The sequence below is a fragment of the Brienomyrus brachyistius genome, chromosome 17, assembly GCF_023856365.1.
Source record: "Brienomyrus brachyistius isolate T26 chromosome 17, BBRACH_0.4, whole genome shotgun sequence".
NCBI classification, from domain to species: Eukaryota; Metazoa; Chordata; class Actinopteri; order Osteoglossiformes; family Mormyridae; genus Brienomyrus; species Brienomyrus brachyistius.
Genome location: NC_064549.1, coordinates 22,704,518 through 22,731,728, shown reverse-complemented (window position 1 = coordinate 22,731,728; position 27,211 = coordinate 22,704,518). Strand labels below are relative to the sequence as shown.

At 53.8% G+C, this 27,211-nt stretch overlaps 1 protein-coding gene across 4 annotated transcripts in view; it reads left to right on the top strand.

Annotated features, from left to right (window-relative positions):
• Positions 1-26,694, top strand: part of smg6 (SMG6 nonsense mediated mRNA decay factor) — a 48,060-nt gene extending 21,366 nt beyond the window's left edge. The window contains exons 11-20 of one of the 4 annotated variants that reach the window (XM_048980306.1): positions 4,996-5,109; positions 5,194-5,362; positions 7,180-7,393; positions 14,090-14,269; positions 18,107-18,160; positions 18,262-18,420; positions 23,083-23,227; positions 23,516-23,739; positions 23,816-23,897; positions 24,233-26,694. In XM_048980306.1, coding sequence (XP_048836263.1) covers positions 4,996-5,109; positions 5,194-5,362; positions 7,180-7,393; positions 14,090-14,269; positions 18,107-18,160; positions 18,262-18,420; positions 23,083-23,227; positions 23,516-23,739; positions 23,816-23,897; positions 24,233-24,363 — 1,472 coding nt within the window. In that variant the 3' untranslated portion in view covers positions 24,364-26,694. The other 3 variants (XM_048980305.1, XM_048980307.1, XM_048980308.1) reach the window with 3 other exon arrangements.
• Positions 26,695-27,211: the final 517 nt, after the last annotated feature.

Genomic DNA, 27,211 nt, shown 5'->3' with positions numbered 1-27,211 from the left:
TGAGCGGTGAATCTGGAAGTGCGGGAACCGGAGGGCTTGCCTGTGGGAGAATGGAATGATGTTTCTGTGTGGTGAAAATCACGGCGACTGTGGTATGTCACACGGGGCAGAGCAGAGCACCATGCTTGCCACCATTCCTGCCTTTCCCGCGAATCCTCCCACGAGTGGCTGCAGCTGACCGGCACTGTCCTGCGTGTGCCATTGTGGCCCTCTGATGGCTTATCCAGCTCACAGAGAACCATCATCAGCCGAAAGCCCTCATGTAGGTTCTGTCACGCCGGCTCGCAGCTGGCCTGGAACTCACAGGAATCCTGTTCTGTAGATGGACTTGGAGCCTAGCAGTACCTCCCGTGTGCATGTGTGGGACAGTGCCGTCCGCAGGGTGCTCTGTGATCTGCAGCCTTGGGTGGTCGTGCATCATGGCAAATTCAGATATTTATTTATTTATTCGGTCACGTGTCCCTTCAGTTTATTTAAGTGTGTGTGGGGAGTGGGGTGTGCATCTGGAGCCGGGTGCTTACAAAATGCCAAAAGAATAACATGTCACGGTTTGTTGAGAAGAAGATGGAGACGAGAACAACAAAGCTGGGGATGTCCTCAGCCTGAAGTCTGGGGTGGGGCACTACGCAAAGATAAGAGCAAACCATTATTTCATTTACCATAACCAACAGCTAACCCCCCCCCCCCCCCCCCTTCCCATTAAGTCATCTCACCCCAGGGTGATGAGCTTTCCTGGCAGGAGCTGATGATGGAGCCACCTGCAGTCAGTCAGTGCCCCTCCTCCAGTGCCTCACACTTCATCACTGTCTCACACACACACCATCACCGTCACACACACCATCACCGTCGCTCACACACACAGATACACACGAACACTGTCACGTCACACACACAGATACACACGCACACTGTGACACAGATGCACACGCACACCGTCACACAGATGCACACGCACACCGTCACACAGATGCACACGCACACCGTCACACAGATGCACACGCACACCGTCACACAGATGCACACGCACACCGTTACACAGATGCACACGCACACCGTCACACAGATACACACGCACACCGTCACACAGATACACACGCACACTGTCACGTCACATGCTCACACAGATACACACGCCCATCGTCACACACATACACACGCACACCGTCACACAGACACACACGCACACCGTCACCGTCGCTCACAAACACAGATACACACGAACACTGTCACGTCACACACTCACACAAATACACAAGCCCTCCGTCACACAGACACACACGCACACCATCACACAGATGCACAGACACACCATCACACAGATGCACAGACACACGAACAGTGTCATGTCACACGCTCACACGGATACACACGCCCATCGTCATACAGATATACACGCACACATCACACAGATGCACACAGACACACGAACAGTGTCACGTCACACGAACAGTGTCACGTCACACGCTCACACGGATACACATGCCCATCGTCATACACACGCACACGTCACATACACACACGCACACCATCACCGTCGCTCACACACACAGATACACCCGAACACTGTCACGTCACACACTCACACAGATACACAAGCCCACCGTCACACAGACACACACGCACACCGTCACACAGACACACACGCACACCGTCACACAGACACACACGCACACCGTCACACAGACACACACGCACACCGTCACACAGACTCACACAGACACACACGCACACCGTCACAGAAATAAATAGATTTTCCTGCTATTTTTGCTAATGTTAATCTTTTCAGTTATTATTTCCTTTCAAACATAACTTTGGGGCAGCGTGTTGGGAAGGTGTGATACATACGGGTCTAATACTGGATTGAATATCATGTTGCCCCCGCCGTCTTCTGTCTGATGCTCTGGAGCCTTTCATCCTGACAGGATAAGCAGCCCCCCCGTCAGTTTGAAACGCTGGTTGGAGTGATGGCCCCACGTCACTGGAGGGGATTTTCCTTCATGCATGACTCTCCCAGGCCCCTCCTCACTTTCTCACTTCCCCCCCCCCCACTCTCTTTCTGCCCCCTGTACTTCAGCACCCCCTCCCTTAGGCTACAGGGGCCAGGTGTTACCTCCTCATTCCCCATTGTGGCCCGATCTAAGCCAAAACGCGCTTTGCTGACACGTGCACTAGCCTAATGCCCCCCCGCCCCCACAGACAGACACAGGGGGGGTGGCCGTCCGTGGGGGATTAGCGCGTGGGTCGCTGCTGTCTCGCCGCGGCACTGCTTTACTTCAGCATGTGGATCGCAGGCTGCCTGACATGCTATAAACCTCCCACTGCTGGGTAATGTCAGCGTTCCGCCCGGCCTGGCCCAGCTTGGCCCAGACAGGCGCAAGGTACCGTCCTAATATATGTGCGGCCCGTCAGAGGACTGTGCCTTTATAGCACTGCGCCGTGTTCCTCTCCGTTTCTCTCAGCTCCCTTACTCATTTTTCTGACGCCCCTGTCAGAATGGGCCCTGGAAAGCGAGCACGCAAAACTGTACAGCTGCGTTTAGAATCCACCGTGTTTACATGGCTTTCTGTCTCTCAGCAGCACTGGCAGGGCATCAAGACTCACCCCTGTGCTGTGGACCCTCTGGGGCCCCTGTTCGCTCGGCCAGGGGCCACGGTGAGGTAGAAGGCCTGCATGTGATGATTAGCACTGGACGCTGGGCTACCTGTTGGCGTCACCTGTTCAGCTCACTGTCACCTGCGTGTGCGTCTGTGTATATTCTCTGAATGCTATTTATACGGTTGATTGTTTTTTGTCCTGCTGATTTCGGCCTTGTCCTGCTGGGGCGCAGGGCAGCCGTGACGAGGCTCTGATTCTATACAGAGACTTGTTAGCAGGAATTAGCCCGAGCTGAGATGTGTTGGAGTGCAACGCCCTTATCTGTGTGTGAATCTGGCTGGGGCGTGTGTGCATGCATGCGTGTGTCGGCGTCACCGTGTGGGAGCCAGGGCCACTGGCGTGGCTCACAGCTGCAGCTCGGTGCCGTTCCTGGAATGGCCAGACCCTCGGAGCTGTTTACTGGCATGCTGCTGTATCAGGCGCAGGCTGTGGATCTTGTCCAGCTGGCCCTCTCCTCCTGTCTCTTTCTCAACCCCCCCCCCCCCCCCCCCCAATATGATGGTCTGCCCGCTTCCTCAGAATTGCACCTCTGAACCATTCCTTTAGGGTGTGTTGTCATTCTGTGGTCTGTTTCGCACCCCTCCCATAGGGGCATGGTGACTCCACGTGTCTTCCTTTGGTGACAGACTCCCTGATCGCCCTGGCACACAGCAGTGACACAGGTTTATGTTCAGGCCTGGTTTAGCTGCTCTGGTCTAAGGCAGCTGTTTTCAGGTGGCACATGAGTGCCCTCCGTGTTGGAGAAGGCCGAGTATCGTGCTAATGAGTCGGACTGCCCAGTGTAGTTGGGTGCGTGAGACACAATGTGATATTACAGCAAGACAGCGGCCTAAGTGACCCAGACATTCGGGTCGGGGCGTGGAGCTTAGCTGTCTGTGTGTCTGTCTCTGTACATGTGTCTGTCTGTCTGTCTGTGTGTTTGTGTCCCTGCAGGGATGTGCCCGCTCCCTTTCTCCCCTGTGTGTGTGTGTGTGTGTGTGTGTGTGTGTGTGTGTGTGTGTGTGTGTGTGTGTGTGTGTGTGTGTGTGTGTGTGTGTGTGTGTGTGTGTGTGTGTGTGTGTGTGTGTGTGTGTGTGTGTATCCCTGCAGGGATGTGCCCGCTCCCTTTCTCCCACCCTTGGATGGGGTTGCCCTGTGTTTATGCTGGAGTATGGACTTCCTAGTGGCAGCCTGCACCTATCTAAACATCCCCCTGGCCGCTGCCCTGTGTTCCCTGCCCCCTCACTGAGCTCTGAGCAGGAATTTGAACACTTGGGGGGGGTGGGAGGGGGGATTTCTCTCTCACTGAAATGAGCCTCTGGCCCCATTCCTCTCCTTGTCCCGTCCGGGGAGCCGTCTCCATCAGCGTTCACACAGTCCCAAATCAGCGCCTCGCAGTGCAGAAGTGTGCGTCCCGTGCCCCTGCCCGTACGCGTGTTTCTGCTGTGGCCAGCCTGTATTCGGCGCTGGACTCTGTGCGGTGAAAGTGCCTGTGAGTGGAAGGGCTCGCTGACAGATGAATTGCTCTAATTAGAAACCCATAACATCCTGCCACATGGCCGCCTTATCCCCCTGCACACTTCCTGCTCCCAGGCGGCCGTGGCGGGGGGAGCACTGCCCGGACGCCGGCCCCGGGCCCCGGGCCCCGGGCACAGTCTCCGTGTCTGTCTCTCCTCAGCTCCTTTTGTGTCGGTGTGTCACCCCATCCCTGACTTCTCTGTCTCTCTCACTTCCTCTGTTTGGGTCTCGCTCAATCATCCCAGCTGCTTTGCCTGTCTGTGGCAGCCCTCGATCTCTCCCCCCCCCCTCGTGAGCTAGGGGTGGGGGGGGGGGCTTCTACTCCCCAGCGAAGGCCGGTCGGCCACAAGCTGTTGCTGAGCGGAGTGCGCTGCCAGCCAGGAATGCAGGCCGGCCCTTGCTCGCACGCCTGCGGAGTCAGCGGCACGGTGGCCGGAGAGAGCGTGCGTGCTCACACGACTTTAATGGCTGCCACAGAGTCTGGGGGCATGGCGGCCCACTAACATCAGTGATAAGGGCGGCCATGGAGAAGCCAGCAGAGCCCCTCCGTGCTACTGGCGGTTCCCTGGGTGGAACAAGCCGGTCCTTGGCAGACGTCCCGTCAAACCATGTGACCATGCGGATGCACATCACACGCCTTGTGTCTGTCCGTCCATCTGCCTGTCCGTCCATCACACTCATATGCCAGCTTTAAGGAGAGGGAATGTCGCATCGTGTTGCAGCTCTCAGTTTCCCTTACATTGGATCTTATTGTTGGGTTGAAACCCATATGATGTTAAAATAACAACATACAACATTAGATGCTGAGTGAATGTGCCGCCCGTCCCCCTTTCCCGTTTGCAGAGGGTCAGGATGAGGTCCGCTCGCCTCTACAGGAGCAGAGTACAGCCTTGGGACTCGCCATGTTCGCACTGCTGGTTCAGCGCTGCACAGAGCTGCTAAGGGACTCACCCACAAGTAAGGCTCTCGTCTATATGTGTCTGTGTCTGTGTGCACGTGTGGCTCACCGACCTTGCCCTCACGCAGGTCCTCGCTCTCTAGACAACGAGGAGGCCGACCTGGCAGTGGAGGGAGGTGGCATGCCGCGGGTCTCTAACTTCCCCCCCGACCTGCGGGAGCTGCTGCCCAGTGTAAAGGTGTGGTCCGACTGGATGCTGGGCCACCCCAAGCAATGGAACTCTCCGCCCAGCAACCTGCCCCCACCCTGCAGGTGAACCCCCGCCCCCAGCCCCCCTGCTCATGCACACACAGATACACACATGTAGTATCTCAGATATAGTAGCCCGGCCCCTGGCTCAAATGAAGGGCATGCTTACGAACATTCTCACTCTCTCACTGCCTGTGAATTGGGCCCCCATCTTGATTTTTGGAGATTTCCTCTGTCGTCTTACTTCCTGTCTTGCCCGCTCCCCGATCTTTTCTTCCTCACACACACACACTCTGTCATGAACTGCCGCCTGTTGTATGTGTGTCTGTGCATGTGTGTTTGTGTGTCTGCCTATATTTGTCTGGGTGTCTGCGTCTGTCTGTCATTATGTGTATCTGTGTGTGTGTTTGTGTGTGTCTGTATCTCTACTTGGGTATGTTTTTGTGTGTTTGTCTTTGTATGTGTGTGTCTTTGTATGTTTGTGTGTGTGTGTTTTTGTTTGTGTGTCTATCTCTGTCTGGGTATGTCTTTGTGTGTGTGTGTGTGTGTGTCTCTGTGTCTGGGTATGTCTTTGTGTGTGTGTGTGTGTGTGTGCGCGCGCGCACACGCACACCGGCTGGGGGGTGAGTTGAGCCACAGCACAGTCCTGTGTCGAGCAGCTGTGGCACTCCCAGTTTCCCCCTGATTGCTTTCAGCTGGTACTTGAACCCGGGGCCTTCTGGGTTCTGGAGCCCGGCCCAGACCCCACAATCCCCCCAGCGCCCCGTACAGCTGCCTGACCCCTCCCTGACCCCGCGCTGAGGATAGGAAAATACAAGGCGTGCCAAGCCAGAGAGCCTCTTTCATTCTGCCTGCTGGCACCCGGCCCGTGACCAGGGCTTACATAATGGGAAACATAGCAGGGCCCAGGAGAGAGTGCTGTTCTCTCCTTCACCGATCGGCCCCTCCTCAGTGCACTCTTGCTGCCCCCCCCGTGTGATATATCTCCCCGCGCTCTCTTACTCGGGCACATCCATTACACACGCCCTCGACACAATCCTGAGGCCTAGCCACCGACGTCGGCACACGTGCACGCACACGCACACACACACACACACACGCGTCCTTACAGTTGCTCCCCATCTGCTTTGCACACACATGTGTGTAAGATACACGAATGCACACATTTACACGTCGGCTGCGGCCTGGCAGGTTAGCTAGAGCCATGGTGCATTGGGGAGGAATGCAGTGCAGGCTTCCCAGCATGACCCCTGACCTGAGGGGGCACTCGTCCGACTGGCTTGTGACCATGTGACTCAGCCTGTGCCGGATGTGGGGGGGGGGGGGGGGGGACAGGCTGGGGATTCTACATGCTGTGGGTGGGAAGGCAGCCGCGGCAGGTCAGGTCAGGGCTCTTACTGGCCCTTTATTCCCAGAGTGATTCTCATGGATAGCAGCTCCATTCCTTTAGGCTGCTACAGAAATGCGGCTGAAATGTCTCACTCAAGATGCCCAGTGAGACTTGAGCAGTGGTTGAAACTGCAGAACCTTTACTTGGACTTTGGACTGTCAGATGTGAATAAAGAGCTGCCTGCTGCCCCCCCATCTCTCATTCTCCACCCTCGCCCGCCTTACCGGTCGGTCAGGACATATGGCTGCCCCCCATTTGGGTATGGGCTTTTCACTTTACTCATTTATAATGCCCTTCACATCTCAACTGCTGACAGACAGGCTGCAGGCTCAGTCTCCAGTCACTAACTACCGGCCCTCATGTACTCGTAAGTGATGTCATTTCCTGTAGGTAAAGGCACAGGAATAGACTAGTTTTGGATCTCTGTGATCTGAGCCCTGTTCCTCAGCCCATCTGTGTCGGTCTGACCGTTGCCCCTCTGGCCCAGCAGCAGCCCGGACGTGTGGCAGTGCTTGGCAGACCTGTGCAATGAGCTGGCACGGGTCCACCTGGGGGAGGTGCCACTCTACAAGGCGGATGGCGATGGTGATGCAGACGAGGAGCTACAGCTGCTGGTGCTGGACGAGGACCGTGCGCTGGCGGGGTTTGTGCCCCTGCTGGGGGCACCGCAGGAACCCTGTTACACGGAGAGGGGCACTGACCTGGTGAGCGAGCAGAGCCAGTAGCTTGGGTGGGGGGGGGGCATAGGAACCCTGTTACATGGGGTGGGGCACTGACCTGGTGAGTGAGCAGAGCCAGCATCATACTCCTTGCGTTTCTCCACCATCCCTTTTCTGTGGTGTCCCTTCCCCTTTTTCATCTTTGCTGTCCCTTTGTATCTCTCTCTCTCTTTCTCTTTTCTCCCTCGGGGAGGGTCCTGCTCTCAGTGCTGTGAATTTAGGCCACAGAGGGGCGTTGAGGAAAACGCTGACCTCTCCCCTCCCCTCCCCTCTTTCATTTTCCCCTCCTTGACTTTATTTTTCTTATTGCTGTTTTATTCTTCAACTCTGCCTCTTTGCCCCCAAGACTCTCAGATTGTAACAATAGTATTAATGATAATAGTGATGATGGTGCTGATGTGGAGGAGCAGAATATAAAGATAACAAACACACTGAGACTGACCTGGGCGGGGATGGTGCGCATGTGTGTCTGTGCGCGCGTGTCTCCGTCTGTGTCTGTCTGTGTGCGCGCATTTGTGTCTGTGTGGGCCGTGTGTGTGTGTGTGTGTGTGTGTGTGTGTGTGTGTGTGTGTGTGTGTGTGTGTGTGTGTGTGTGTGTGCGCGGGACAGCGTTTGTTGGCATGCTGTATATATGGTCACTTCCTCTCCAGTTTAAACAGAGCAGTCTGTGCTGGCAAACTCCTCTCTCTCCTCCAAATGGTTTGCATCATGTTTAAGACCCCCCCACCTACTTTCTTCCTCTCTTCCTCTCTCTATAAATCACCAAATATCTCAAACTTTATGTGAATTTGGGAAAAAAAATCTTTTCCCCCCAGAAGGGCATTAGAAAATGCCAGAATGGATGAGGAGGATTCTCGCCCAGCACATCCCCTCCCCCCACCCCTCCTAGCCTTGATTCCCGGCTGCTCGCAATCACAGGCTCTGAGCTGCCCTCCCCTCTCGCCTCTTTCCGATTAGCTCCCCAAGTCGGCCACGTGTGGCTGGTTGCATCCCGGAAAGTGTCGCCTTCGATGGCTTCTCACTCAGCACCAGGTGCGTGCTGGTTCTGTGGCGGCAATGAGTTCTGTCTGGGTTTTTTGCCACATCCGTTTGGGGCAGATGGTGGCCCCGCGCTTTGGGGGGGGGGGCATGTTCTGCGCTCAGCAAAGGTTCTGGTTTGCTGGTATAAAATATCCAGTTGCAGGTATGTGTGTGAGTTTGAATCCCATGAACACGTGTGTGTATGAGTTTGAATCCCATGAACGCGCGTGTGTGTGGGTTTGAATCCCATGAACATGTGTGTGATTAGCGAGTCATAGCCGGGTCAGAGCATGTCCCTCTGCCTGTTCCTTCTGATGTATCCTGGGCTCCTGAAACCGCAGAATCTGCCCTGCAGGTGGAGCAATGCTGGCGCCATTCCACAGCATGGGCCCACGGGCCATGGGGGGGGGGGGGGGTAGCTCATTTCCATTTTAGAATAAGCGAGTTTGCCCCCCAGCGGCACTGTCTCTGGCACACGGTGGAGATCTGTCAGCTTGCTGGACTTGCATCAAGCGGCAGTTTTCATTAACAAGCAGAACCCAGGGGCCATGGAACTGTCAGGACCAGGACAGACTCGAGGGAGCAGCGGGGGGATACTGAGGGACAGGGTGGAGATTGGGGGTGAGGGGGGGGGGGGCTCAGGTGTGTGGCGGCGGGCCTGAGATCAGAAGAGCAGCGGCCCTGAGGGAGACAGTGCTGGAGAGTGATTGGTGCTGCTGGTTGGGACTCTCCTCCTCTGCCTTGCGGTCCCGAGCAGAGGGCTCAGGGTTCGGCAGTGATGCCTGGGCTGCTGTGCAGCTCCCAGAGTTGGGAGGCTGCTTCAGGGAATGGTTTTACGCATGCGAGCGCCATGCCGCCGGTGTTTGACGGAGACGGGGCGGCGCAGGTATGCTCACTGCGCTCCCCCATCACTCGCGCACTCTGACTCGCGCGCACAGACGCACTGCTTGCCTTGCCCCCCACCCCCCAACACAGTAATTGTGTGTATCTGTTTTGTGTTATGGCTTAACAGCATAACTGTGGTCAGAGGCTTTTTATGACAATTATACCCTTGCTGAAATTTCAAGTCAATCGACAGGCGAGCCTTAATTACCAGAATTAAATGGGAATTTATGTGCTCACTTAGCGAAGTCGTTAAAATAATTAGAGGAGATTGCTCAAAAAAAATACCCACATGCATATCATCTCTCAGTGGTTATGCTTGAATGAATAATTCTGATAATGGCAGCGCAAACACAGTTAGGTGATAAACCCTTCCGTGACGCTTGTCCTGCTCTGAATGGCAACCATTGCAGCAGGCTGTGGCTGCCCTCACACACCCAGAAGCTAATGCAGAGTGTAGGATCCCAGGTAACCTGTCATTGACTGGGACTGACGCGGCTCTCGGCCATCTCGTACCACACAAATAGGATGCCTAGCTTTTGTGTGTTTGCGCCACTTCTCGATAAGCTATTGTTGTGTTTGTATGTGGATTTGTGGTTTAGACGTGTGGCCTTATTCTAACCACACACTCAGTGCGTAATCACACACACGCATGCCTGCGCGCATGCAGAGGTGTGTTCTCTGGTTTGCGGCGCGTCTTAATTACCAGTGTGTTTTCCTGAGTTGTATCCCTGCTGCTGGGAGTGAGGGACAACTGCAGTGTGTCCTCCAGCTGCAGTGTGTCCTCCTGCTGCAGTGTGTCCTCCAGCTGCAGGGGGACACTACTCCCTATGTTGGGTTGTTTCTTGACAAGTGTACATAACAAACATCACATGCTTTCCCTCACCATTAATCAACTACCATAAAGTTCAAACAGCTTTAATTCACTAACTGACTTCATATGAGACTACTGGAAACTCCTTAAATGTTGTGTAAGTTAGCCATATGTACAGTGTTCACTGTGACTCTTCAATGCTTCGGTCCCTGTTCCAGTGTGTGTTGACCTGGTATTTAGTGAAACGAGTTGCTCTCCATGCTCTATGGTGCTGGGTCTTTGTACCCTGCCATAGTGAGTTTCTCTGTGGAGCAATGCTTTCCCTGGCTGTGTGTTAGGGTAGATGGTGACCTCTGCCTGTCTGCTCAGTGTGTCGACATAGCTGTATTTTGAAGCATCTTAGCTCTTCCGTTCTCTCAGTCTTATCTGATGACACATTCGTATAAATTGCCTTTTTTTCTTTGAACCACAGTGTCACCAGGCTGATGTTCTAGCTCATCAAGTTGCTATTAAGCTGTGTCACACCGTCAGCTGTTGGCACCCTTTGTTGCGATCTGTCCCGTCCTCATCTGTGTGGTTAGTGGACATTGCCATCCCTCTCCTCCTCCACGACGCCTGTGTTTGGCCGGCAGGTCAGAGGTCTGATGGGATCTGTGCTGGAAGAACGGCTCATGGTCACACACACACACCCCCCACCCCCCCATTGATGGGCAAGTGCTTTTCATTTCATTACTGCTCATTAAACTTTCCAGGGATAACTTGTTTGAGAGAGATGCAAAGAATGGGTGAGTCGTTTGTCTCAGGCTGTTGACATCCTGATGGTGTGATCCCTTAGGCAGCCACTGGTGCTCTGTGTCAGGAAGGCACAGGCTGTGCAATTTTGAGTGACTGCAGGCCGAATTGAGGAGGGTGGGGAGATGTGGGGAGGCCGCTTGACCACGGAGGCTTTCGCCGCATGTACGTGCGCACATGTGACGCGGCCCCGTCTGGTGGCGGTCAGTAGGGTCATGGGATCTCAGAGTCACTGTGAGGCCACGGCAGAAACGGGAAGTCGGCTTAATCTGCGAGAGGCTGGCAACTTCCTGTTGAAACCGTCTGGTGATGTCCCATATCAAGAGGCCGCGAAGCAGAAACTGTGGGAAGGCACAGTCAAAGGGTTAGCCGAAATGAGAAGTGGGGGTGGGGGGGTCCTTAACACCTGAGACACGTTTACTGGGGGGTGTTACATGGCCCCCTCTGGAAGCTGCAGCGGACGTGGCATTTCCCTACAGTAACACGTTTTTAATGGATAGAAATGTGGTAAATACATGTTTTTGTGATTTATTTTTTTTTATATATATATATATTTTATTTTTTATTTTTAATGATGGCTGTCTTTTTTTAGCCTAAGATACTCAGACTTAATCCAAAGTGACACACGGGAGGAAAGTTTGGAGTGCAGTGTCAGCCAGTGCCTGCAGCAGGCTAGGTGGCCTTACTCAGTGTGATATGGATGTTCTGCCAGCCAAGGGATTTGAACCAGCAACTTTCTGAACATGTGCACAGATCCTAACCCAAGCTCCCTGTTTCTATAAAGTGATAAAACCTGAAGTCTTATGTTTTCAGTTTGGTTGTGTGGAGTAGCTTAAGGCTAATGCAGAGAAATTCTTATATTAACATGAGTGTCTGTGAAAAGTTCTGTAATGCAGTCATCTACATAAGCACGGTAAGCTTCAGTTTAAACTTAGGATCTTTTTTGAAATGCGGTATCTTTCAGTTTGCTCTCACAAGCAGGTTCTCCAATCAGAAAAGGAAATGGACCTTCGGTGGCCTCAGTGCCACGTTTCCTGGCCTTACACTGTGAACATGTATCTTGCTTTCTTTGAGAGATGATTTGGCAAAGATTTGCCGAATATGAAATTGCATTTTCTTGCTGATGGTGGTTGGGATTTAATGTAGAAGTGTCCAGAGAGCGTTCTGAGGGCTCTGCCAGTGAGGATCTGCTCGCTGTGGAGTTATGTGTCTTCCTGGTGGACCTCCCCATGGCCCTGCTGCTGGGGATTCCTCCCGTGCCCACTTTCCAGTGGCTGCTGAACCAAACTGTGGGATTCAGACTCCCCTCCCATGAGGTCAACCTGAAACACCGTGTGCCAAGTCCTGGTTAAAATCATTCATGACCTTGGATTCCTTGGGTGAAAGTGGTTCAGCTGTGCAGGAACTGAGCCAGAGCTCTGGCTGGTTTGTTTCATCATTGAGATGTTGCATGTGGTCGAATCTGAGAGTGGCTGATGGACTCTTATTTGGTAACTGTTTACTGTTGTCAGGGCCTGATCTCAGACAAACATGGTCGTTTCCTCCTGCAGTATCAACCAGTTTGGTTTATCACAAAGCACCGAGGAGACAAATAGATGTTATGTGAGGAGGAATTTCTTTTTAACTCTAGTAACAGAGATTGTTCTTTTACAAATGTAGTATCCAAAGCAGGTGCTGGTTACCTGTGGTATTTTCTGGCTCTCTGGCTGTCTGTGAGCAGGGTTCTCTGCTGCTCAGACACAGCTTCCGGTGAGCCTACTTCTTAATAGCCTAACGAAGGTAATGATTTTGACTCTGAGCTGTTGAGATTTGGCACCAGGTCTTTCTGGAATATTAGTGAGAGAGACCAACAGTCTGACAGCTGAGGGGCTGCAGCGCTGCTCACTCGCCTGCCCGGCTGGCCGGCCAGCCGTCCGTTAGCGTCTGTGCTGGACTCCCTGGGGTCCTGTGAGCTCATCTGCCGCAGTCATTACAGGAGGGGAAGGTAAGGACCAGATGGGGGAGATCTGCAATTTCTCTCCATTGCTTATCGCCAGGTGAAACCTTACCAGTTTGTGTGTGTGTGTGTGTGTGTGTGTGTGTGTGTGTGTGTGTGTGTGTGTGTGTGTGTGTGTGTGTGTGTGCGTGGACGTGTGCATGTGCGTGCGTGTGTGTGTGTGTGTGTGTGTGCGTGCACGTGTGCATGTGCGTGCGTGTGTGTGAGTCACATTGTCAGTGGAACTGTGGCTTGCACATGGCACTCAGTCCTGGGGTTGCTTCTCTCGTGCTCTATAATCTACCTGTTGCATCTTTTATAATGATTAATAAGAGGTACATCCACAATAAACCACATCCTCTGCCTGTCTGCAGGAAAATCAGACCCTTTGCTAACCCGCCCTCTCTGACTGTCCTCAGGGAGATGGGGCCCTTGTCCAACCTGGCCCTCTCTGGCTGTCCTCAGGGAGATGGGGCCCTTGTCTAACCCGCCCTCTCTGACTGTCCTCAGGGAGATGGGGCCCTTGTCTAACCCGCCCTCTCTGACTGTCCTCAGGGAGATGGGACCCTTGTCTAACCCCACCCCCTCTGCCTGTCCACAAGGAGATGTGGCCCTTGTCCAACCCCGCCCCCTCTGCCTGTCCACAAGGAGATGTGGCCCTTGTCCAACCCCGCCCTCTCTGGCTGTCCACAGGGAGATGGGACCCTTGTCCAACCCGCCCTCTCTGACTGTCCTCAGGAAGATGGGACCCTTGTCTAACCCCACCCTCTCTGACTGTCCTCAGGGAGATGGGACCCTTGTCTAACCCCGCCCTCTCTGACTGTCCTCAGGGAACTGGGACCCTTGTCTAACCCCGCCCTCTCTGACTGTCCTCAGGGAGATGGGACCCTTGTCTAACCCCGCCCTCTCTGACTGTCCTCAGGGAGATGGGACCCTTGTCTAACCCCGCCCTCTCTGACTGTCCTCAGGGAGATGGGACCCTTGTCTAACCCCGCCCTCTCTGACTGTCCTCAGGGAACTGGGACCCTTGTCTAACCCGCCCTCTCTGACTGTCCTCAGGGAGATGGGACCCTTGTCCAACCCCTCCCTCTCTGACTGTCCACAGGGAGATGGGACCCTTGTCCAACCCCTCCCTCTCTGCCTGTCCTCAGGGAGATGGGACCCTTGTCTAAACCCCGCCCCCTCTGCCTGTCCACAGGGGATTGCTGCAGACTGTAAACGGGTGACAGTCCTGAAGTACTTCCTGGAGGCTCTGTGTGGGCAGGAGGAGCCGCTTCTAGCCTTCAAGGGTGGAAAGTATGTGTCTGTGGCGACGCTCCCGCCCCCCAGCCTGGGAACGGAAGCTGGGAACCGCCAGGGAAAACAGGCAGACAATCAGGTATGGGGAGAGCCAGGAGGGGGGCATGGGGGGATTGGGGGAGCCGGGTTAGAGAGATCCAGGAGGGGTGGGGGTAGGTAGAGAAGGCCACGTGTGAGGATGGGGAGGTTTACATGTGGTTTGCTGGGCATCTCTTTGCTGCTACTGCTGTGTGTGTGTGTGTGTGTGTGTGTGTGTGTGTGTGCGCGCGCGCGTGTGTTTGTCCTCACTCATCTGTATGATCACAGTTGAAGAGTGTGTTCGAATGAGGCTGCCTGTTTGTTTTTTGAAGAGTAGGGTGAAATGTTGTCCGGTGTGCGAGCCTGTTTTCCTACTGAGTGTATCACATTGTGTGTGTGTGTGTGTGTCCATCTCTTGCATTGTGTGTGTCTGTCGCATTGTGTGTGTCTTACATTGTGTGTGTGTGTGTGTGTGTGTGTGTGTGTGTGTCTTTCTGTGTCGCATTGTGTGTAAGTCTGTCCTATGTGTGTGTCTGTCTTGAATGTCTGTATCACATTATTTCTGTATGTGTCTGAGCAAAGACTGGTCAGCAGGAGATGGATGGGTGAAGAATGGCAGGGGGTGGGTGCTGGGTGTCACGTTTCCGAAAGGCCTCCCGTGTTTGGCATGTATAGGCAGTCCTAGGAGATGTGGCACAGAGCTGTGAATGAACGAGCATGTTGGCCAGTGGTCAGGTGGCTGGGGAACATCAGGAGAGGTGCTGCGGTGTGGGAGCCTCTTCCCACAGGGTGACTGGCTGCTCCTGCCAGATACCTCCATAACCAGCGGCTGCTAGTCAGTGTCTCATTCAGAATTAGTTTATAGGAGCCAGATAACCCGCCATATCTCCTTTTGGTCTGGTCACATGTCTGGTACCATCTTTAACGTTACGGATGTGTCTGTGGCCCAGTGAGGATCCCATGCTGTCTGTATCTGCTGCTCTAGCAGAGCTGCTAGTTGGTTATTAAATGATAAATGCTATTTAATCAGTGTGGGTGTGTGCATGAGTGTGTACACAGGCGTGTTGTGATTTTCTGTGTGCCGTACGTGCTCCATTGACTGTCCTCTCTCCCTAGGGGGAGGGGGGCTTGTTGCGATGGTCCCAGCTGTCCTGTGACATCACTGCATCAGGGGCAGGAAACGGGGGCCGGTTAATTTGGGGTGGGGGGTGACATCAGAGGCTTGTCTGAGCCTCTCAGTCTCCAAGCTGGGTAAACTTCTCTTTGACCCTACTTCCCCTCCCAAAAGCTCCAACCTGTTTATTGCAGCTCACAGATGCTCTCCATCTCTGTTCAGGGTAGCTCACAGATGCTCTCCATCTCTGTTCATGGCAGCTCACAGATGCTCTCCATCTCTGCTCAGGGCAGCTCACAGATGCTGTCCATCCCTGTTTAGTGCAGCTCACAGATGCTGTCCATCCCTTTTTAGTGCAGCTCACAGTTGCTCTCCGTCTCTGCTCAGGGCAGGTCACAGTTGCTGTCCATCTCTGGTCAGGGCAACTCACAGATGCTCTCTGTCTCTGCTCAGGGCAACTCACCGACGCTCTCTGCCTCTGTTCGGGACAGCTCACAGATGCTCTCTGTCCTTGTTCGGGACAGCTCACAGATGCTTTCTGTTTCTGTTTAGTACAGTTCGTAGATGCTGCGCGTCTCTGTTCTGTTCCTCCTCATCCTGTTTGTTCACATCGTGCTCATGTCGTTTCAGCCTCTGACCTTGTCAGAGTTCCCTTCTGTTCAGTGTGCTGTGTTAGTTGTGTGCTTACCTGGCTCTTCATGACCTCGGTCACACACAAACACGGTTTTCAGCAGCGCACCACATTACAGCAGCAAGCTGTGATGAGCCTGTGAATTCCTCTTCACACTAGAGTGCTTATGCAGCTCTGAAACCGGTGTGAGGTTGGCAGCTTTAACACCACACGCTGCAGTGTGCATCTTTGTGGCATGAAAACAAACTCGCTCTATAATAACATCAAACCAGTTTTCCCTGATGAGATGTTCTAAAGCGGGATGCCCAATACGTCGATCGCGATTTATTGGTCGATCACAAATGTACAGTGGGTAGATCGCAAGGCATAAAAAAAAGAGGATGGATGATGCGTTCAACCGCGCCAGGTGCCGCAAAACTCCAGTAAGTAACCGATCACCTAGTTAGCCTCCAATTTATTTCTGCCAAACTTAAGAAAGGGTATAAAAATGAATGGGGGACCTGGACCAATAAGAAGCCAAAAACCTTCCATACGGAATGGAAAGAGGACTCGAATTCATATTCGAAGTGCGTTTGCTTCATCTGTCAGTCTAACATTGCTATTCCGAAGAAGGGAAATGTGGAGCTGCATTTTTGGACAGTTCATAAAAACTGCGACATTAACTTCCCTCCGAAAAACGATCTGACAAAGAGAAAGGTGAAGGAACTAAAATCCCAGGTCAATTAAAAACTGCTTTATTTATACCAAAGGGAAATTAATAATAACAACAAAGAATAATGATAATTATAAACATTAATAATAATGAATACTCAATATTTTTATTCATAAATATATGTTTTGCATTTTTATAGCAGGTATATCATTTTGACTTTGGTCATTTATAAGTAGCTCGCAAGCTGAAAAGGTGTGGGCACCCCTGCTCTGAAGGCTTCATTGTAAAACAATTACTAGGATGTGAACTGGTGGAGTCCCCTCAGAGCTGACTGCAGCTCATACTCCACTGTAGCCCTGTCACTGTGTGACTCGCACTTCACTGTAGCCCTATTACTATACGACTCACACTCCACTGTAACCCTGTCACTGTGTGACTCGCACTCCACTGTAACCCGGCCACTGTGCGATTCGCACTTCACTGTAGCCCTGTCACTGTGTGACTCGCACTCCAATGTAGCCCCGTTACTGTGCGACTCGCACTCCACTGTAGCCCTGTCACTGTGCGACTCGCACTCCACTGTAGCCCCGTTACTGTGCGACTCGCACTCCACTGTAGCCCTGTCACTGTGCGACTGGCACTCCACTGTAGCCCTGTCACTGTATGGCTTTCACTGTACCATGTCTGTATTGTTCACCAGCATGAGCTCCATCATGTTCTATCCACAGCTGCCCTGAAATGATGGTGCCCTACTGTTGCCCACTCTCTCCCTGGGCCCTGATCAGCAGTGCCAGCTACAGTCACAGTTGGCATTTTTAGAACTTTACGCAATGTCGCAATACCCTGCGTCTTCATAAAAGATCAGCTGTAGTCATATTATCTGGCTGCTGTCAGTTGTGCCAATTGAAAGCTGATCCCCTTGGGTCCGTGAAGGTGGAGCGTTGCTTGGCTCACTCCGATGATGGCCTTGTAAAGCGGGCCGCGCCCTCAGTTCTCTGTCTCCCTGTCTCTGGGATGTGTTTGGTCGTCCGCGCTGCTCCACCATTTCCCTCTGTCTTTCTGCTCATTAGGAAAAATATGCCGCATGCCTCCCCAGTCTGATATGGTTCAGCGTCTAAGTGCTTGCATGTGTTTTTGTGGACGTGAGCGCCGTTACCTAGAGCCTGCGTGTGGCCCCTCTGCGCGGCTGTGTGACTGCAGCTCATGCACGCTGCCTGTATTTGTCTGTGTATCGGCCTGCATGCTTTACGACGTCTGGCAGAGCATGCAGTGGCTGCAGATGGCAGGAGGTGTGTGCGGCTGCATTAATGCGGCCTGCAGTTCTCGTTAGCGCTAATCAGGGGCTTCCTGTGTCGAGAGGAGCCTGCTTCACCTTCCCCAGGCCCTGTTCCACCCTCACTTCCTTCTCACTCCATTCTTCTCCCCTGGCCACCTCCCATGCTGTCCCTTTGCTTCTGACTCTCCTGCTGTCCGGTGTGTGTGTGTCCTCCCCACCGTCTAGTTGACGTCACACGCCAGGTCGCGACCTTTGACCCCACCCGAACTCACGATCGAGGTGGGTTTTTTCAGCTGTGTAAACGTTGCAAGCTGATTTTCGAAGGAGTGTGTCAGTAATTAATTGTCCCCCCCTTCTCACCCCCCCCCCTCACGGACCAGGATCAGGACGTGATCGTGGAAGCAGAGTCCTCGCAGTCACAGTCGGAGGGCGAGGTTGACGGGGACGGCAGCGAGGATGACATTCGGGAGCTGAGGGCACGGAGGCATGCCCTGGCACACAAGCTGGCTCTGCAGCAGAAACGGCAGGACAAAATCCAGGTACGGCGAGTGTGGGTCGCGACCCCAACGCACACCGGCCCTGGGGTTCCACCCAGCTGCTTTTTGGAGGCAAAACAATAGTTCTGTTCCGGCCCTCTTCGCATTTAAACGACCTGGGGGCAGGATTGATGAATGCATTTGAGATCTGGAAACTGGATATTGGAAACTTCTGCCCTCTCTCTCCCCCTAAGCCCCCCTCCCCCCCGTTACCCCTCAGCCCCTCACTGCAGTACTGCTTAATGGAGTTTAATGGTGTGCAAAGGATACTTTGATAGATAGAGTGAGAGAGGCTGCTGATTTGGGGAGTTTCTTTTTTCAGTTCTTTCTTGTGTAAAAAATTTTTTCAAGTTTTTTTTTTTGGTTTCTCCACCACCCCTTTATTTTATTATTATTTTTTTTAACGGTGCCCTGGGCTCTGTACCGGATACCGCCCCCCCCCCCCCCCCCCATCCCCACCCAACCCACCCCTGCCTTGAAACGTAGCCAGCCACAGCTGTCTGACCAGATGTGTGAGAGAAGGAGAGGCTGAGTCCAGTGGGGACTTGAAGCTTGAAAAAGAGCTGATGTGGGGGGGGGTGTTTTCTGGAGAGAGATGGAAAGACGGGGAAAATAAAGGGTAGAGATAGAAGGACTCGGAGAATGGAGCAAAGATGCGTAAATGACATGTAGATCCGACACCTTGTCAGCAGAAGGTTTGTAGGAATCACGTATTTTAATGGAAATAGCTGTGATTTTCTCTGCATTTATGTAAATAAAAATGCTGTTCAGCACTCCAGAGCAGGCCGTCGGGGACATGGACTCCATTGTGAGCCAGGCCGTATCCCTGCTTTCATGGCGTGGAATCTGCCAGATCCTCCCTGACACCCCATTGGACCCCGATCCGTTTAGCCAAGGCGAGCCGCTCGCCCAGATCCACCACCTGAGCTTAGCCTCCGTAGCGGGAGGCACACACGCACACACACGCACACACACGCCTGCTGAGCCGGGTCCCCGTGCGCGTGTCCCTGTCGGAGGCCAGATGTGATTTATCGTGGGCCCTTGAGCATGCTGAGCCTCCCCCGTGAGGTGGGGCCCTGATTAAAGACGGGGCCCAACAAAAACACGCGCGCACACACACACACACGCACGTATGCCATTCGCTTCTCATTACACACTCCGGCAGTCTCTGGACTTGTAAACAGAGAATGTTCCCTCGTACCTGTGACCTGTACGTGTGGGTTCCTGGGGCCAAAGACGAGTCAAAACGAACTGCTCAGCCTGGCCGTGATGCTTTAAACACGTGTGCTTTGGGCCGGGGGCAGGAGAGTGAGCACACGTGAGCGGGCTGCTCTGCATTCAGCGCCTGCCTCTTCTCCTTTTCCCACACGCTTCTTCTCGATAAACGTACGGCTGCTCTCACACGCTCGTCTCCCACCTTCTCTCTCTTCTGTTTGCTTCCACATCTGTATTTTTGACGGTGCAGTGACACTGTGTGCCGCACTATAGAGCAAGGGCTGCAGGCCCAAAGCTGGCAGGGACCAAGGATAGTCATACCTGGGTGATGCGGGCAGGGGGACTCTGAGGGTGGAGGGGGACACAGCTTCACATGAGTTCTCATTCACATGTGTGCGTCATTAAAACCATTGTCAGCAGTAACCTTACCGCCCCCTGCCAGCCTGATGACGTGCTGAAGATGCTTTCATCTGCCTGCCTGTCTCTGCCTGCCTGTCTCTGCCTGCCTGTCTCTGCCTGCCTGTCTGTTTGCCTGTCTGTTTGCCTGTCTGTTTGCCTGTCTGTTTGCCTGTCTCTTGCTGCCTGTCTGTTTGCCTGTCTGTTTGCCTGTCTGTTTGCCTGTCTGTTTGCCTGTCTGTTTGCCTGTCTCTTGCTGCCTGTCTGCCTGCCTGCCTGTTTGCCTGTCTCTGCCTGTCTGTCTCTCTGCCTGCCTGTCTGTCTGCCGGTCTCTGCCTGTCTCTGCCTGCCTACCTGTCTCTGCCTGCCTGCCTGTTTGCCGCCTCGGCAGTCTCTCTCCACGCGGATGGTGGGCCTACATGCGTGCTCGCTCACACGTGGCGAGTGGCACGGCTGCTCCGTGTGTACATGCCTGCGAGCGTGGGTGGCGGCCTTGGCTGAAGCACAGGAAGCCTTGCTCCCTGGAAGAGAGGTTGTGACCTTCCTGGCCGCGACTTACTTGCTCACATGCTTTGACACAGCCTCACTGGCATTGTGCCTTCCTGCCTGACGCTCCGCTTGGCCACTCGACGCGCGTCCCTGCGTCCCCCCATGTTTTTGTTCACCGCCCCGTACCAGTGGCTATGTACTGTTTGTATGCACAGGAATGTACGATGATGTAAGCGTAGGTGTATAAGAATGCTTAATGGCTGTTTAAATATAGCCGGCCCTTGACTGCACCTCCTGACCTTAGAGGACTTGCTTTCCAGATTTGAAACAATGGACCCCCCCCCCCCCCGCCCCGCCCAAGTGTTCCCCTCACTGGACACACACTGGCCCAGCCTATAGGGGATGTCGCAGAGTGTTCTGGCGGCACGTCCAGCTGTCACTGGGACACAGGAAATGATCCTCATCCAAGAGAAATCCTCGCATCGGGGGGGGGGGGGGTGTCGCGTGGCTTAGCTGTGATGTTATGGGCGCAGGAATGTGCCACCGCAGCCGACCGGCACCAGGTGGATGTGTCTGCGTGCCTAATCCCACTGGCGGAACATCAGCGTGCGTGTGTGCGTAGATGCATCTGTGTGTGTCTGGGTATGTGCATGTGAGAGTGTCCACACGTGTGGGTGGGTGGGTGCGTGCGTGTGTATGTATGTGGGTGGGTGTGGATGTGCTTGCCAGGTGCTCGCGCTCCATCTCTGACCCTGCGGATGGATCACAGTGCAGCTTAACTTGTGTCCTACTTCTTATCCTGTGCCCCCCCCCTCCGTCCCCCCCATGCCTCATAAGTCACCAAGCGCATCTGCCTGTGTCTGTATGAGAAAATGTGTCTGCATGGCCGCCTGCCAGTTGAGACCCGCTCCGGTGAGGGCCCTGTGTGTGTGTGTGTGTGTGTGTGTGTGTGTGTGTGTGTGTGTGTGTGTGTGTGTGTGTGTGTGTGTGTGTGTGTGTGTGTGTGTGTGTGTGTGTGTGTGTGTGTGTGTGTGTGTGTGTGTGTGTGTGTGTGTGTGTGTGTCCCCTTGAGTGAAACACAAACACACACGTCCGGCCCGCTGGCCGCTCTATCTGGCCCCGTGGCCTGTTCTGCCTCTGCTCGCCCTTCCCACACTCAGGCTTGCCTCTCCCTCCGCCAGGCTGCCCCGGCTCCCCCGCTGCTCTTCCGCCCCGTCTGCTTTGTCTCCTGCCCCGCACGCATCTGCCCGTCCTCCCCCTCTCTATCCCTCTCCACTTCCTGTGTCCCGCACCGCGTGCCCCCCCCCCATCGCCCTGTTGCTCTGACCCCTCCTTTTTCCTCCAGTCTCCCTCAGTTTCTTTGCCCCCCTCCCACCAGAGCTTCCCTCTCTCTCCTCGCGACGTGACTGTCAGCACAAGCTGTGGGGCCTCTGCCAGCAAGCTAGGGCAGGGTCTGCTGGAGATGCAGCCAATGTTGCTGTGCTCACATACAGTCGCAGTGTCGATACTCACTGGCAGCCATGCCTGGAGTACCTGCCCTTCTCTGTCACGTGACACTTTCTCGGTGACGCCCGCTCACCGCCTTACCTGCGGCCACTTGTGACCTGGGCCGCTGAGGGAGCCCGGCTTCTAAGCTGGGGGTCACTTGCCAGTGCCCCCGCGCACCTTGGGCCTGGGTCCTGACTAGTGTAGCACAGGAGGCTTTGGGTGGGTGAGAGCAGTGTTTGGCGGGGGGGTCGTTTCAGCTGGTGCTCCTCACACAGTCTGTTTATGACAGACTGCTAATGGTCTCATTGAAAATTCTTTGCTATGTGGCACGCCCAAATCAGACCAGACCGACAGAGCATTAATAGAGCCCCCCCCCCCCTTTGTGTTCCATTACTTCCTTACTTCCATTACTTCCATTTCTGTTCAGTGACTAAAATACCTGAAAGAGCTGCTCATTCAGACAAAGGGTGTGTGACCCATGACTTCCTTAACAGCTACATTGCCTCTATTCAGTGTACAATGCCGTAAAGAGCATCTGCTACTCTGGCTGTAGTGATGATTCAGGTGGCGAAGTAATATATACCAGTGCCGCGTCGTGTTCCAGGCAGTGACGTAATATATACCTGTACTGAATCCTGTGCCAGTGTTCCAGTCTGTTGTATAATATATACCAGTGCCGCGTTGTGTTCCAGGCAGTGACGTAATATATACCTGTACTGAATCCTGTGCCAGTGTTCCAGTCTGTTGTATAATATGTACCAGTGCTGTGTCTTGTGCCAGTGTTCCAGGCTGTTAAACAGTATGTACCAGTGCTGGGGTGTGTAACAGTGTTCCGAGCTCTGATGTAATATGTACTAGTGCAATGCCATGTGCCTGTATTCCAGGCTGTGATATAATAAGTGCAGTGCCATGTGCCACTGTTTTACACTGTGATGTTATATGTACAAGTGCAGTGCCATGTGCAGATATTCCCAGTTGTGATGTAATATGTATGAGTGCAGCGCCACATGCCAGTGTTCCAGGCTGTGCTGTAATATGTCCCAGTGCATGACAATATCTTTCTCTTCTGTACTTCAGGCTGTACTGCAGACTTGCCGGCAGCTGGAGCTGGAGATTCGGCCGCTCTTCTTGGTTCCCGACACCAATGGCTTCATTGACCACCTGGCTGGCCTGCAAAGTCTGCTGGACTGCGGCCTCTACATCCTGGTGGTGCCACTCATCGGTCAGCCACAGGACCACCCTCCTCCTGCTCCCTCCCACCTTGTCCACCTCTCATTTCTCTCATCCTTTGATTTGAAAACAGCAGAAATGTTTTCGTCTTTCCCGTTCTCTCGGGGATCTGCACACCTCCTGTCCCGCGTTAACCCCTCTCCCCCAGCCACCCGTATCTGTCTCCTGCTGTTTTACCGGCACATTTGTTTGACGCCTTCAGCAGTCGTGCACAGTGGCAGTGATGCCTCACACAGAGCTTCCACTGACTTTTGAATCTGCCCCCGCCTACTTTTCGCAGTGATCACGGAGCTGGATGGCCTGGCGCGGGGCCAGGAGCACCGGGGTGGTGGTAGGGCTGTGCCCGGGGAGCATGCCCGCGCGCTGCAGGAAAGGGCCAAAGCCGCGGTCAGCTTCTTGGAGCGGGGGTTTGAGGCGAGGGAGCCTTGCCTGAGGGCGATGACCAGCCGCGGAAACCAGCTGGAGTCCATCGCCTTCCGTAGCGAAGATACCTCAGGCCAGCAGGTATGGGGGTGTAGCTACTATAGGGCACCGAAATCCAGCCAGACAAAACCATCGACGCAAACCTGCCTTCCCACAGGGAAACAACGATGACCTTATCCTGTCCTGCTGCCTTCACTACTGCAAAGACAAGGCCAAGGACTTCATGCCCACGCAGCGAGGTGACAACACGCCTGCCGTGGCCCTTGAGCTGCGCTTCTCTGCTGTCTGTGCCTCGCATAAGGGTTTCCGTGGTTACTGGTTTGGGAGGGGTGAGGTCGAGCGAGCCCAAGTAGAACAGGATGGGTGGTCGTGTTGGGGCAGGTACCCAAATGTGTGAAATGCGTAGCAGGAAGTGGCACCTTGCAGGCACACCGAGGCTGGTGTGCAAGGCGCTGCCTCAAAGCCACCTTGCCTGACAGAGCCGCCAATGACATCACCATGTTTCTCAACACAGGCTCATGTCACGCCTCTTCATTTCTGCTTCCTGTCTCATTTATGCTCCCCGACCTCACAGATGAGCCTGTCCGTCTCCACCGGGAGGTGGTTCTGCTGACAGATGACCGCAACCTGCGAGTTAAGGCCCTGACCCGCAACGTGCCGGTGCGAGACATCCCTGCCTTCCTCAGGTGGGCCAAAGTGGGCTGAAGCGGACCGGTGGCAGGGGGAGCCAATGACGGTGCAGCCACGTGCCAGGGAGCCGTGTCGGGGATGGAGGACAACAAATGGCCTCTGAGGAGGGGGGACGTCCACCTCAGCGGGGCGCCGAGGGAAGAGCCCCCGCCCGTCCTTTTTAAAGATGACTAAAGCTTTTCTCTTTTGTTTTTTTTTTGTTTCTCCTTTCTGCCCCTCTGAGAGGAGCCTCTGCCTGCTTCTCGCCACAGTGAGGGTGAGCGTGCCTCACATGGGCACGTGTGCAGGGTTTCAGGGAGAGCGACCAACTCAAGGGGGGGGGGGGTTGGTGGGCAGAGGAGGCGAAGCCCTTGCAGGAGCTGCCAGGCGCCTGGTGGGTTTCCGCACAGCAGGACTGGTTCAGGAGTCAGGGAGACGATGGTATGGGTCTGGCTCTGAGAAAGACCGCTCCCCACATTGGTCACCAGGGTGACGGACAAAGGCGGGGAGAGGAGAGGGACAAAGCAGGTCCCAGTCTCCTAGATACAGATTTCCATTTTGGCAGCTTTCAACAGCTTTGTTTTCAGTTCTGCATTGGCTCTGTGGTTTGACAGCTTTTCATTTTTATTTTCACCATGTATATATAGTATAACTTTAATCTTGAGTGACGTTGTGCTTTTAGGCCTGTGATGCGCAGTGATGATGAGTCTGTGTGATTTATGTGGAGCTGATGATGAACATAGGCAGTGCCGCCCACAGAAGCTGTATGCTGGGCTCCGTATTGGCACACTGGAGTCACACTTCAGTTTGACAGGTTTCACACGCAGTGGCTGGAAGCTGGAGACATGCAGCCACACCCATGCGGAACTGCATGCATGTCGAAAATGTGCGCTAGAGCGAGAATCGCATGCATGGAAAATGCTCGGGTGCGAATCTGTGTGCTGTGGCTACGTGTTTGTGGGCCAGCTATTGAGATATCAAACTCACATGTATGTGATGGAAAAGCGACTGAATACCTTCGTTCACACAGGAAGCTTACATAGATACATAAGTGAGTGTGTGTGTCTGCCTGTCTGTGAGCGTGCTACAGAGCAAAGACTCTGTGTGTCTGTGCCCTGGAATGGCGCAGTGCCAGTACCCAGCTGGTGCCCTCTGACATTACCATGTAAGCCTCAGCATTGGACACTGGATACCTTTGGCATTTCTTGCGAGAGTTGCGGGCCAGCATCTGCGGCTCTCGTTAGGCCTGGGCCTCAGAGGGGACTCTCACACGCCCAGTGTCTGCCTGTCGTCTTCCTTCCTGTCAGCCCCGGTGTGAGAAACGGCACAAGTGACAGTCCCACCACTCAGCAGGTGTCATGCATCAAGCCAGACCCCCTGTGTCTCACCTTGGACCCTCACAGTCGATGTGGTCAGCATGGGAGCCACCTGTGCTCAGCCTGTGTGGCCTGTGACATAGCATGACGAGCATTCTGTTGCTGTGCTCTATGGGGTGACGCCCTAGAGCTGTGTCTGTCACTGTGTACTTTCACCCTTTTACAGAATGCTTTGAAAGAGTAGTTTTATTTTTAATTTGGGTTTTATTGCTCTTACTAAAACTTTTTAAATACTTTCTTGTCGCTGTTTTTTTTTTTTTATGAGCTGTTGCTGTAGCTTTGGTTTTTCATTTCCACTCATTACTTTTGTTCTGTGTCTTACCGGTACCAGTGTGATGTTGTGTATTCATTAGCAGATTGCAGCCCACAATGATTGTCACGTACCGCACATCAAAGCTGCATGTGTAATTTAGCGTGTTAGTCCCGTCATAGTATGCGACCTCCCACGTGACATTGTGTCGTCTCGCCTCCAGACGCGATCCGCACACCTTCTGGGGATTAAATGTCTGACGTGAAGCTTGATGACAGGCCCAGGGGTGATTGCCCATGTAGAGAGACAGTGACACACTGTCTTGCCAGTGCAGAGATAGCAACGCGGCATCCCACCTGCGCAGAGACAGCAAAACACTGTCCCACCTGCACAGGGACAGCACTGTAGTGTCCTGCCTGCACAGGAACAGTGACACACACACTGTCCCACCTGCGCAAGGGACAGCGACACACTGTCCCATCTGCACAGGGACAGCAACACGGGGTCCTGCAAGTGCAATCAAAGTTCCTGTCGCATGAAGCTGGAGGTCTGTGTTTTAACCTTCTGTAAATTTTCTGTAATTCATTACGCTGTATTAGTCATTGTGCTTAAGTTTGTGCACGTGTGGGGGATGCAGATGCTGTACGGTGATGGGAAAATGTCACCATGTGACAGGTTTTGATAAGGCGCACACTGCATGTTCGCTCTTTACCCTTAATAAATGACTGCTTTAAAGACGAACCTCTCCTGTGTGTTTCTTTCTCTCTCTCTCTCCCACACCGTGCTCATTCCAAAGCTGGCCACTGTACCAGGGAGTGCAGCAGAGTCCAGTAAGGTCTGTGAGTGCCTGCAGGGAGGGCCGTCCGTCCCCAGGGCACCGTGTGTGGCACAGCCCAGCATCCCCCCCCCCCCCCCCCGCACCCGTTCAGCTGTTTGCCGTGTTCTGAGCCCCATCTAAACGAGTGGGGCAGCATTGGAATGCAGTGATAGGCGAGGCCCTGGACATCTACGCCAGGTCAGCTGTCACCTCCATACCACTCACAGGTCTGTCCTCCTCCAACTTTCTCCACTGTGACAAATTTCACTCACTTAAGTGCTGTCTTAGGTTAAAAGTAGGAGATGCACAGAGATTTACAGATCCGTACACGGCAGGGTGTTCAGACCATGTGACTTGGTCATCAATGGATGCAGAGTTGGAATGAACTTTTTGTGTGTCCTGTACCTGGGTCTAAAGAAAGCATAGTTAAAGAAGCGTGGA